At 35.6% G+C, this 13212-nt stretch overlaps 1 protein-coding gene across 1 annotated transcript; it reads left to right on the forward strand.

Moving 5' to 3' along the window:
* The first annotated feature begins 1227 nt into the window (after nucleotides 1-1227).
* On the forward strand, nucleotides 1228-3281 carry LOC126603073 (uncharacterized). Its single transcript, XM_050269828.1, has 4 exons — nucleotides 1228-1318; nucleotides 1423-1498; nucleotides 1979-2195; nucleotides 2534-3281. Exons 1-4 carry the CDS (start codon nucleotides 1228-1230, stop codon nucleotides 3143-3145), a joined length of 996 nt encoding a protein of 331 aa, XP_050125785.1. The 3' UTR covers nucleotides 3146-3281.
* Nucleotides 3282-13212: the final 9931 nt, after the last annotated feature.

The raw sequence follows: 13212 nt of genomic DNA on the forward strand, positions 1-13212 counted from the left end.
CGACGGCCCTTGAAGAAATTTCAAACAAAATTCAAGAACAAGCATCAACGGCACTTGAAGAAATTACCAGCCCAGTTCAAGATCAAGCTTTAACGACCCTTGGATTGACAACTACATTAAGGGACTTCAAAGCGCATCTTCTACATGTAACAAGCACATGTATACAATGCGCTTTGAAGTGGGGGCATTTGTAGACATTGAAATTTCGGTGGCATAAATATTAGCCATTGCATTAAGATTACATTTGTAAACATTGAAATTTTGGTGAAATAAATGTTGACCATTGTATTAAAATTACAACCTTCATTCACTTCACCTACATCATACACTAAGTTCACCTACAACATCCACCCAAGTTTCACCTACAAACATCCACCAAGTTTCACCTACAAACATCCACCCAAGTTCACCTACAACATCCACAAAAATTCACCTACAACATCCACCAAAACAAATGGATGGTGGTGATTCATTCCCAAAGCCTATAAATAGGCTCCTCCATCAAAGAATCAAGGGAGGATTTTTTACATACACTTTCTCTACTCCCAAATTGGAAGAGAATTCACACCACACCAAAGCCTTGAAGCCTCGAAACTCTGAAGCTCTCAAGCAAATCCCGAAGGATCAAGAAAGCCCTCTTCGTTCTTCATGAAATCCTCCTTCAAGATCAAGCCCCAACGCCTCTTGAAGAACTTCCACCAATTCAAGATCAAGCCCCGACGGCCCTTGAAGAAGGTGTTCATCATTCATCAACTGTTCGTCCAAAATCAAGCCTCGACGGACCCTGGATCAACAACACTACATCTACACGTTTCAAAGATAGAATCAAAGGCTAAATTTGTAGAAGAGATTGTAACCCCTAAATCATTAATACAAATATTATTTTGTACACGTGTTCTTGTCTCATTCATCGCAGGAATTTCTGTGTTTACAATACTCTCTCCATCAACCTTGAAGGATAGCAAGATTAAGACTGTTTGTAGCGGTTTTTAAGGAAAGTGATTTTAAAACACCTTTTAAGCCTTTTACTTACTCTTGTTAATTATGACCGTTGATTCTGTTTAATATATTCAATTTGAACATAAATAAAGAGAGGGTGTGAGAAACTATTGATTTATTGGAATCAAAATCGTATGAAGATTCATTAATTTGAATTCGGACCAAATTTTTTATTGGGATCAAATCTTTCAAGGATTTGTATTGACTGTTTAGAAATTGCGGAACCCAATGGGATATGGAAATTGCAGTTTGAATGGGCATAGGGAGCAAGGCTGCTGCAAGCTTCCGAATCTATATGGTGCCGGGGTATTAAGCTGCTGTAGGATTTCATATTAAATTTCCTAAAATAAATCAGATTTGCATTTTATTTTTCTTTGCTTATGCCATGTATCATCTAATCAGCATATTAAGAAATTTGGGCAGCAAAATTGATTTTATATTCGTTTCGCAATCTTTGGTTTACTACAAGGACTTCCATTGAGGCTTTTAGAGTTTTTGGGTACGTGGACATTAATTTATTTATTGTTTTATAAACATATTCTCACATACCTTTGTTGAATTACGTCTATTTGTTTCGTTTGATTTATCAAATTCAATGGCCATAAATTAAGAAGAATTTGTGAGAAACTAAAATTTTTGTATGAAAATCAGCTTGCATTTTCCATTTGATAAACTATCAATTCATTTACAAGAAAACTAATGAAAATAGTATGAAAACTTTGAGTTTTAATGATAAGGACAAAATAAAGGGTAAAGTGAATAGTACCAGGTTTGATTTTTTAGTGTAAAAATGTGGTTTTTCGTTAAAGTGAACAGTACCGCATACTTTTTGTTAAAACTTCCTCTATTTAATCGTAAAACGTGGCCATACATTAAGAAGAATATGTGATAAATTAAAAAAAATTATGTATGAAAATCAGCTTGCATTTTCCATTTGATAAACTATCAATTTATTTAATCGTAAAAATGTGGATGCAAGTTGTAACATTGTTTTGAATGTCAACTTATGCCGTCAAGAAAAAGTGTATAGCCTTATATACGGGGTTGGTCAAAGAAATCTCCTTACGAGTTTGATAGATATTTCCGAGAACAACATGCTACATTGTGCGGGGATGTTATCTCCATTGGCAAGCAAAAAGCTTGATGGTATTCCAGGTGCTGCCTTGCAAATGCAGAGAGAAAGGCAATGGTACAAGGTTAGAATTATTTCCTTCTATATTATTATTTACATCTATGGGCCCTGAAATTCAATTCGAATGCATAACCATATGAAATCCAAATTATGTCACTTAATACCATGAAATTGTTAATTACATATATGCCCCTGAAATTGAATCTGAATATATACTTAACCCCATGAAATTCAAAAATAATACCCTGAAATTTTACTTCTATCTCACTTTATCCCAAGCCGATGCTGTCCAAGAATTATATCCATGTATCAAATGAAGCATTTTCCCCCTTCCTAATTACTGAAAGAACACAATCACCTCATATCACTATGATGCATAAGTTTTTGTTCAATGAATTGCAGGAGGTAGAGAGTATTATGTTTCAACTCTTGGGAGTCCCATATCAAAATAATGATGGTATGACAGCACCTAAATTATTTACCGAGAGCCACAAGAAATTGCATGAGGAAGGAGAAAAGTGGATGAAAGAAACAGCAAGTTCTTATACAGTTGTCAGCACCCTCATTATTACAATCATGTTTGCCGCAGCATTCACAGTTCCTGGTGGAAACAACCAAGAAACAGGGTTTCCCATATTCTTAAATGAAAAGCTATTTATAGTTTTTATAGTTTCAGATGCAATTTCGCTCTTTTCTTCTACAACGTCATTGTTGATGTTTCTGGGCATCCTTACATCGCGTTATGCTGAAGATGATTTCCTCAAATCCTTACCCACAAAGATGATAATAGGCCTTTCCAAACTCTTTGTCTCCATCGTCACCATGATGGTTGCCTTTTCTTCTGTCTTATTCATCATGCTTCAGGACAGACCATGGATTATTTATCCAACCATTTTCTTTGTTAGTGTTCCCGTCATTGTATTTATTTGGATGCAATTTCCCCTTCTCGTTGAGATTTTTGTGTCTACTTATTGTGGGCGACTATTCAATAGGAAAGTCAAACACTGGATATAAATTCTCGATGGTGTATTTGATATATTAATTGTGTAACTAGAGTAATGTAATGTTAGTCACTTGTAAGAAAACTTGTATGCATTGTACACACTATGTAAGTGTTTGGTTCCTATAATAGAAACCCCATTATTCAATATTAATTTTTTTTTTTATATTTGTTCTTCAGAAGATATAATTTAATTGGAAAATTTGAAGGAAATTGAGATTCTATCATAAAATCAATTAACAATATGGGAAGTAACTCAATTTCTTATAAGCACATACAATGTTCCTTAGTTTTCTGATATATGAGATATGTACTCTCAACAGACTTTATCATGTGTAGCGAATTTAAGCCTAGTACGTGAACAACATAGATCGGATGACGTGGAGCATGTGTGACCGTTGGGCTTCACATACTTGCTTTGATATCATAAAAAAGTTGAGGTTCGACTATAAAATCAATTGACAATATGAAGAGTAACCTAATTTGCTTAGGCCATCTTCAATGGAACCATCACCCTTGAGTACTCATTTAAGGACTTAAAAGGAGTATTTGTGTCCCTAAAGAAATATTACCTCCAATAAGATAGTCCTTATAGTATGTAATAATTTGATATAATACTTGAGTACTGCCTGGAGAGTACCCAAAAAACTGACTCTTTGAAGTGGCCCAATTAAAATTTTACACATGTTATGTCCAAACACTTAGATGAGTGCATTTTTGCTCATCACCATTTAGTATGGTGTATGCTCACCATCTTATTTATCACCGTTAGATGAGTTTGAATTTTGAGATTTGTGCTTCTCCACTACACAAATCTCGAAATTCCAACTCATCTAACTGTGATAAATAGGGTGGTGAGCATACATCACACTAAATGGTGGTGAGCAAAAATGATCCCCACTTAGATATGCTCATACACAAACACCCCTCTTTCTCCTCACTGTCAACCCATCTCTTCTCCGTTCGCTCTGATCGTTTCTCTCCGACGACCCCAACCCTAACTCCTTTTATTTCCCAGCAACCACCTCTAATCCCTCGCTTCTCCGGCAACCGCCTCCGATTCAAATTTTTCCGGCAACTGCGAATAGACAGCCTCTCTCGATGAACGTTGTCGTTCCCTGCCGGCCTTAACATGCTGCTCCCCGATGGACGCCCTTGATTTACTCAATCTTATGTTGTGTGGTCATAATCCCGATCTTCAAGCCATGGTCAGAAAACTGCAGTGGTGGAGGCGTTGGGGTCCTAGGGATGAAGATGGGGATGTTTGGATGAGTTATTAGCGTTGTTTGGTTCTGTGTTTTATTTGACTTAAACTTTAACAGGTGTCTTATTTACATTAGGCCACTTCAAAGAGTCAGTGTTTTGTGTATTTTCCGTTAAGTACCCAAGTATCCATTTTTGTTTATGTTAACTTTTTCTTTTTAAATTAATTGAAAGCATTAAATGCATTAAAAGCTTCAATAAAGATTGTGGGCTCCGTTTTCACTTAAGTTGTAAATTTTTTTGTTTATGTTAACATTTTTTTAATTAATTAAAAATATTAGAAGCAGTAATCAAGATTGTGGATCCCATTTTTCACTCAAGATTGTCCCTATATGTGAGTACATATACTATGTATATTTTTGATTTATTGGAGATTCATTTTGTCCTTATATTTGTTTTATACCAATTTTATACGGTGATTATCCCTATTTAAGGACTCTACTGGAGATGCTCTAATAAGCACATGTAAGGTCTTATTTTTTCTTCAATATGGGATTTATACTCTCAACAGAACTTAGAGAGTGAGAAAGATATGGTCTTGAATCATATATTTATAAATGTGACTGAAGGTGGAAACTGGAATGAAAGTCTAGGATCGAAACACCACGGCCATGTAAGTAGAGTTTACATGGATGATCGCTTGATAGCATGAACCAATAGATTTACATCGAATTGATTGGCAAAGAAGGGACGTACGTACGGCCAGCGCAATGCAACGCTCCTAGTCCAAGTCTTGAGCTACAAGAAAAAGTGATTGTGCCGTTGCAGTCCAATATAGAAATGTATTAATGCTGTATATTTAGAGCAATAGCCTTCACTGCCCAAACTCTAAGAATCTCGTTCCCTACATCTTGTCTTCAAAATAGTAGAAGAATGTTTCATGACTTTCAGTAAACTGAATTTTCACCCTTAGATATCTTTTTTTTGTGACAAGATCAATCCCTTGAAAAATGGCTCACATGTGCTGCGGAATTGCAAATGAAACATTTAATAAAAATTTTAACTAAAAATTAACGGAGATAATACGTTCACACTAAAACATGAGCATGATTTTATGTTTCCGTAGTATTTGCAAACACAGTTAATATTTCATGTAGTATTTGTGCAATTTTTCCCTAAATTAAATAAAAAGAATCATGCAAGGTCAAATAACCAATACGATCTCAACATAAAATCTAATTAACAGTTGTAGTGTATATGTGTGTGTGTGTGTATATATATCAAACAAATCGATGGGTTTGACAATCGGAGGGTTTTGGTTGATTGCCCAAACGTTTCTTCATTCAGTTTCGATGCCAGTTGGTTTGACAAGTTTGTGGTGAAGAATGGTTCGTCCCCGTATGAGATTCATGCTGGCTGATACTGAGCTTCGGAAGCAGTGGTTTAAGATAATTTTCTTGATTTGTGTTCTAATGAAGTATTAGTTTATTTATTTGATTAATTCTTGAGCAATGTAGCAATAATGCTAAAGATTTGAGCCGTATGTAGAATCGTGCTTGGTATTCTGATTACATAGATTTTGGTGCTTTCTGACTTGAAATATAGCCAGGTATTTTCGAATGAGAGTGATAGATTGTCGCTGAATCTTGGAGTCGACTGATAGATGGAGAAGGATATAGTAGTTACTGAACCCTTTTGGCCTTTTTTTTCTAACATCCGCAATTGTTTTCTGTGCAAATATTATGCCCTCAGTTTCTGACACCAAGGGACAGATGAAAAGTATAGGGAAAAATTATTGTCATTGATTGATTGAAACTAACTGATACAAGCACTACTATATATAGTGAAAATTAAAGCAAAACCTAATCCTTAAAGGATATAGAAAAGTCTAATATCCTTGTCCTACAAGAAAACCATAAAACAAATCCTAGACAAAACAAAAAACTTAACGGGCAAGTAACAAATCCTTGGCCCGCAAGATAACAACCTAAATTCCAATCTAAATTCCAACACCCCCCGTCAAACTCATGGCGGTACACAAACATGAGTTTGCCAACCAGTAGATGCGGATGCAAGCTCCGTTAGGTGGACAAGACAAGGCGAACAAGCTAGCAAACAAACGAACGAACAAACGAACGAACAAACAAGTAAGCAATTTCCATACTACCAACTCCAATCCTCGCGGGCATCTTCTTCAAACGTTGAAGAAGCGGGTGGATGCAATTCAACAAATGCGGCCTTAGGTGGTGGTTCTTTTAACTCTTTCCGAGCTAACCAAGGACATTGATTTTTCCAATGCCCTTGTTCTTTGCAGTAGCTACACTGATCAATATTTTTAACACGCTGCTGGTTTTGAGGCCTAAATGATGTTGCCAAAGCCGATGGGTTCACCAAAGAAAGACTATGCGATTGTACCCGAACTTCTTCGGCTTGCAATTCATGAAGCACAGAATCAACGGAAGGAAGTGGAGTCCGGTGTAGGATAGAGCTACGGAGAGTCTCAAACTCACTTCGAAGAGGCATTAAAAACTGAACAAGGCGTTGTTCTTCTCTATATTTACAATAGAGCTCATCATTGCTAAGTCCATCAGGTTCTGTCAGTGCAAGCTGGTCCCAAAGACAGGTCATGTCATTATAAAAATCTTGGATACTTTTATCACTTTGCTGGCTGCCACGAATCTCCATCTCTAACTGATAACGCTTAGCAAAATTCGACTTGGTATACAACTTTGCTAAGTGATCCGAAACCTCTTTAGATCTTGAGAGCTTAGAAAGTTGCATTCCAATCTTCAAATCAACAGAGTTATTAATCCAAGTAATAATCTTTGAATTGTTCATCTCCCAAATAGCAAGCAAGTCAACATGTTTTTCATCTTTGGGGTTATTCGGAACGGAAATCATTCCAGATACATAGCCCCACAAACCTTTTCCAATCAAGAAATTCTTCATGACATATGCCCAATACACATAATTATTACCATTCAATCTCACACCAATCGCTTGCAGCGAGTCATCCTTAGTTGTCATATTCAATGAACCAAAAACAAAGACAAAGTGCACAAAACTGACAATAGTTTGATGTATGCTGCAGACTGATGCAAGCAAATCTGATTCTGGGCAGCAGGTTTGGTGAGCCAACTGACAGCTACACGGGTTTCTCTGCAAGCCTCCCTGATGCAGCGGAATATGGTGGTTCAAGCAGCAGCGGTGGCGGACGGTGCGAGACAAACGAACAAACAAGCTATCAGATGAACAAACATATAATCTATGAGACAGGTCCTCACGAACCTGCTCTGATACCAAGATGAAAAGTATAGGGAAAAATTATTGTCATTGATTGATTGAAACTAACTGATACAAGCACTACTATATATAGTGAAAACTAAAGCAAAACCTAATCCTTAAAGGATATAGAAAAGTCTAATATCCTTGTCCTACAAGAAAACCATAAAACAAATCCTAGACAAAACAAAAAACTTAACGGGCAAGTAACAAATCCTTGGCCCGCAAGATAACAACCTAAATTCCAATCTAAATTCCAACAGGGACACTTTCCCCAAATGTGTTATCTTCTGCAATAAAAACGCTTACGCTTGGTGTTAGGGTGGAGGTTACCCAAGATGATCTCGCTGCCATGCTCGCAACTTTCACCCAAGCTCGTTGATGTTGTACACGGCGTACAATCTGCTCATCAACTTCACTGTTCCTCTATCCGATTGCTGCCTCGCCCAAACCAAAATTCTATTTCCACAGTTCGTGGAAATTCAGAATCCAAACAAAAGGAAAGAGCTCTTTTCTTAGTTTTTGTAATCCAGCCATTTGGATCCTCTGCAATATATTACATTTTTCCTCCGCAATATATTACACATGTTAATCCATAATGCTTTCCACGCAATATATTATACTTTCCCTCGACTTATTTTCATGTGTTAAGAACGGATTTTGGATCCTCTGCAAGCTTGATTACAATACAAAAGTGTGACAGATAGGTAACTAAAACACGAATCGAATTCATTTTTTGTGTAGCAATAATGAAGACGACTAAAAAATTGACACGAAAGAAAGAAGACGACTAAAAAATTGAGCAAAATTTTTGTTGTTACGTGAAGGGAGTTTAGTGCAAAAGCACATGTTCGAGATGCTAGTAGTAAGAAATGGTACTGTTATAATGCATGTCTAATAATCTATCTAATGGTGATTCGAACTCAGTGTAAAGATCCGGAAACGTAACTTAACCAGTTGGCCTAACTCACTATGTTTATGACTAATCAATCTTATAATTAATCAAGAATAAAAAACGCAAGCTAGGAATTATATATGTAGTGACATTGTGTTCGAATTAATTATGTATTCTAGTATGAGCATGCATGTTTACAGGTCATTAATTAAGTTTCTAAAAGATATATATAACATATCTTCCATAAACCAATAATTGCCTCTCGAATCATTGGTATCACACTTGGTTGGGCTTAATGTCTATTCAAGTTCCAAAAGATACTCCAACGTTCATATATCCAACCAACCCACAATCCTAAGCTAATATTTAAATTTCAGTCTCAAGCATGCACAAGAGAAAGTTCCTCTTGGTGAATTTTGTGATCATCGTATGGACTCAATAAGTATGACCTAATTGGTTTTATTAAGGGTAGTGTTATCCACACACTCATTTTTAACTTTCAGATACTATTTTCAATTTTTAATTGTTGGATCGGATGAATTAAAGAAAATCAATAGCTAAAAACTAACAAGAGTGTGTGGGAGGTAAAAATAAGTGTGTGAATAACACTTTCCTTTATTAAATATGGCTTTTGATGATGAAACCATAGATAGACATACTAGGGCAAGGTAGCTCCATCTCCACTAGCTCGATCGTTTTTCTTGAGCAATTTTTTAGTATTGTATATAGAATATAGCCACGTGACATTCTTATTTCACTAAAATTATAATACGTGAATTTACTTTTTCTATTAATATACCTTGCAAAATGAGCATCTCAATTATGTCATCTACATTTATTATGACACATAAAATAGTGCACCATGTAGCTTGTGTTTCCATTACTTATAAAAATTTATAGTTTTTCTTGATTCCCAAATATATTATGGAACGGCATCAAATTAAAAGAAATAAAATAACAAAAGGTGTGGGATGTCATTGGCTAATATATTGTTACATTTTTTTTACCAGCAAATTTTTTGTGAGACCATTGCAAAATTTAGTGGGCACAAAGCTTTTATTCAAAGAATCAAAGGCAACAAGTTTAATCATGCAATGCATACAAATATGGCATATGATTGAGAGAAAAATTCATGTATCTTGATAAAGATCTAAAGAGGTTTTGGTATGATCAGTTCATGATGACTCGTGCGGAAGTAGGATGAGGGCTCTGATACAACAAAAGATATATACAGGCCCTTTATTTAAAGAGATTCTAATTATATTTTAAATTGGAATAAGTTGTGGAGCTTATTTCTCATTGAACTTTAACGACACAAATCATTTATTTTTCAAGTTGCATTTCATAGATCATTCTTACAAATTGTTAGCGAAATTGAAAATGTTTAAAACATCTAATTAAGTTCAAAGAAATTGACAAACACTATGTTATAAGAAAATTTGAAATTTCATCATGACAATCAAATGGGTAAATAGTTTCAGATTGAATTGATTTTTTTATAAGGATTATTTATAAATGAAGACTAAAAAATAAACGGTTTGGATGGTTGAAGTTCGATGTAAAATAAGTCCCACAACTAGTCCTTATTTAAAAAAAAAACGAAGATCCCTTTAAATAAAAGCTCTGATAAATATATTCAAATAATTTGTAGTGCTGTATTTTGATATTCAGCAAAGTCGTATACAAATAAACTAGTTCAAAATTCAACCAAAAAGAAGGGTTAATCTCAGTTTACTACTATGAAGTTTTTTGGTTTTCAACATTTGGTACATAGAGTTTTTTTCATCCCAGAGTGGTACCTAAAGTCATAATTTTGGAACACTTTCATACATCCTTCAAGGTTGCTGTTAAATCAGCTGTTAACAGGTGACGTGGCACCCACATGGATAATGATTGGACGTCACGTATCAATATGTGTCCATATGGATATTAAAAAAATTAAAAATAAAAATAAAAATCTGGACACTATCCCGTCCCCTCACCCACCCCACCCTCCCCATCCCTGATACCCACCCCGACACTCCATCCCTTCTCATCTCCTTTCTCTCTTCTGCACCTACCCCCTTCGTCCTCTCCCTTATCTCTTCTGCATCCACCCCCACCCTTTTCGACTCCTCGCACCACTAATGAGGAAATCATCTCTCTCATTTCCTTTCCTCTCTCTCTGTCTCTCTTCCTTTTCATTGACTTCCCTTCCACTTCTCTTTGATTTGCTACCGTCACTGCCACCCTAATGGATCTCTCGTTACCAAAGAGAGCCTAGGATTTCCAATTTCAAATTTCGAACAATCCTAGGGGTTTGGAAATTGGATTTCTCCAAAGTTTCAAGGGTTTACGTTTCAATTTGTGTTGAAATTTCTTAATTTGGTGGTGATATTGAGATTGTTGAATCTGCGGAAATTGGGGAATTGAGGGGAGGTTGTGGATTTGGATGAGAGAGGAGGTTGATTGTGTATGTGTTTGTGCTAGAATGGACTTCGGGCTCGTCGTTCGGACTGGTGCAAATATGGATGAGAGACGACGCCCTCCGCTGCAGATTTGTACTGCAGGGAAGACGACGGGAGGGGGGAGCAAGGGAGGAAGATGCCCTTGTAAAAATTTTATTTTTAAAATTTTTAATAATCACGTGGGCCCCCATATTGACACGTGGATGTCACGTCATCGGTTAACAGAGATTCTGATGGAAAAGTTAATGAATGTATGAAAGTGTTCCAAAATTATGACTTGAGATACTATTTTGGGATGAAAAAAACTTCATATATCAAATATTGAAGACCGAAAAACTTCAAAGTAGTAAACTGAGATTAACCCAAAAAAGAAAATACTACTACTGAGATTAACCCAAAAAGGAAAATACTAGTTGTGGTGAGTGGTGACTCAATTCAAGGTCCCACCACCGAAACTTAGAAGAGGTGGGACCAAAATTATCATTGATCAATATAAGGGTTATCTTTTACCTTTCTGGCTTTTCGGCAAGATTTTCAAGTAGATTTTTTATAGGCTAGGGGAGTTTTTTATAGGTATAGTTTCAAGAAAGCAAAGATAGTAGTATTCGTACTACTACTTTCTCTTTCGTGTTCACCTTTTAGGCATGAACCTTCAATCTTGATATCAAAATCCGCCTACAATTATTTGTACTATGTGTGTTCGTGAAGTGGCAAATTATAAAAAACTACTTAACTAGACACTCTCTATTATTTTAACCTCTACTTATTGCCACTCAGAGATTGGCCCATGCAACAATGCACTTGAATGTGAGAACGAGATACTTACATTCGAGTCTCGCCTCTTGTCAGTGTGTTGCTCTACTCAATATGGCTACCTCATCCAAAACTCTCCACGCTCTTAAGAATTTAATTACCAACTGATAGGCCCTTTAACCACCTCATAAATGTGGAACTAAATTCACCTGTTATTATTAGTTATTCACATTTTGTTTTCCTACTTCATTTTTTTTACTGTTGATAAAAAAGTTATGGTGTTTCGGAGCATAGGATTATTCAAAATTTTTAATAGTCTTAATTTTTGTGTTTTTAACTAAATATCTAGTGGTTAAAATACCTCAAGATAATAGAAAATCCCATTGTTGATGTTGATTTTCAAATATGCGCAGGATATCCTGTTAGCTAGAGTCAGATGTCTCTATACATCATTGCTGCCATACATTCATTACGTGAAAGTTATGTGACCTTTGTCATAATACGTAGTAGACCCGACGACATTTAATCCTTTTGTTTTGGTCCTTGCTCTCGTACCGGAGAGGGAGTAGATTAAACTATCAAACTGGCTGAACACATATCTGTGAATGAACAACACATTCAAGTTGGTCACCAACTGCACAGATATTTCTTAATGTGAACAAGTAGAAATTTTCTAGCTTGTGTGAACAATCTCTAAGAAAAATCAAACCTTTTTCCAAAACATTAATGTACCCCAATAGGATTCTTTTCGTTTTGAAAATAATTATTGATGTCTGTTTCCAAGATGGATCATGTGCCCTACTGTTGTTCCTATTGTCATAACTAATTGTTTATGAAAAATGATGGACCATGAATCTTCCAGTCAACTTAAAAATTGCCTCTCCGATCCAGCAAATATTTTCCTTGCTTAATTGGTTTATTATTGAGAGACCTGCTGGTCAAATTTCTAGTTTGCCATCTTGTTCCGTAAGATGTATATAGTTGTATAGTATGATATTCCACATGAGGGCCTTTAACGGTTTTTTTTAAGAAAAATTAACGAAAAGTTCAAAAAAAACTTCTCTTTTAATAAAAAGTCATTTTTAAAGGTATAGTAAATAGTACCAATTAAAGGTAAAAATGTAATTTTTCGTTAAAAGTGAACAGTACCGGGAGTGTTTTGTTAAAACTCTTTTTTTTTATGGTAGGGCCTTAAAACTTTATTAATTTTTCTCAAAATTTTTATTTAACAAAGGAATAAATACAAAGTGTCAAAATCGCAAAGAACAAATAATGGTATGAAGGTTCCAAGCTTTTTTTTTTTCTTACAAGGAAAGACAATTGGTGACAAACTACAGTTATCCACTTTATCCACCATTTTTGGGAGCCGAGAAGACTCACATAGCCATTTCAGCCTCCCTCTGGTCACAAGTCTGGCTTCCACATTAGCAACGGGTTTCGAACTTAAGACCTTCAATTTTTAATCTGCCTACAATTATGTGTACTATGTGTGTTCGTGAAG

Source organism: Malus sylvestris, chromosome 15 (assembly GCF_916048215.2).
Source record: "Malus sylvestris chromosome 15, drMalSylv7.2, whole genome shotgun sequence".
Taxonomy (NCBI): domain Eukaryota; kingdom Viridiplantae; phylum Streptophyta; class Magnoliopsida; order Rosales; family Rosaceae; genus Malus; species Malus sylvestris.

What these genes read in the sequence shown, in the direction of transcription:
- LOC126603073 (XM_050269828.1), top strand. Translation starts at nt 1,228, where the DNA reads ATGGGATATGGAAATTGCAGTTTGAATGGGCATAGGGAGCAAGGCTGC. An exon ending in TGCCGGGGTATTAAGCTGCT is followed by an intron (nt 1,319 to 1,422) that starts GTAGGATTTCAT and finishes AAATTTGGGCAG; the next exon opens with CAAAATTGATTTTATATTCG. An exon ending in GAGGCTTTTAGAGTTTTTGG is followed by an intron (nt 1,499 to 1,978) that starts GTACGTGGACAT and finishes TGTGGATGCAAG; the next exon opens with TTGTAACATTGTTTTGAATG.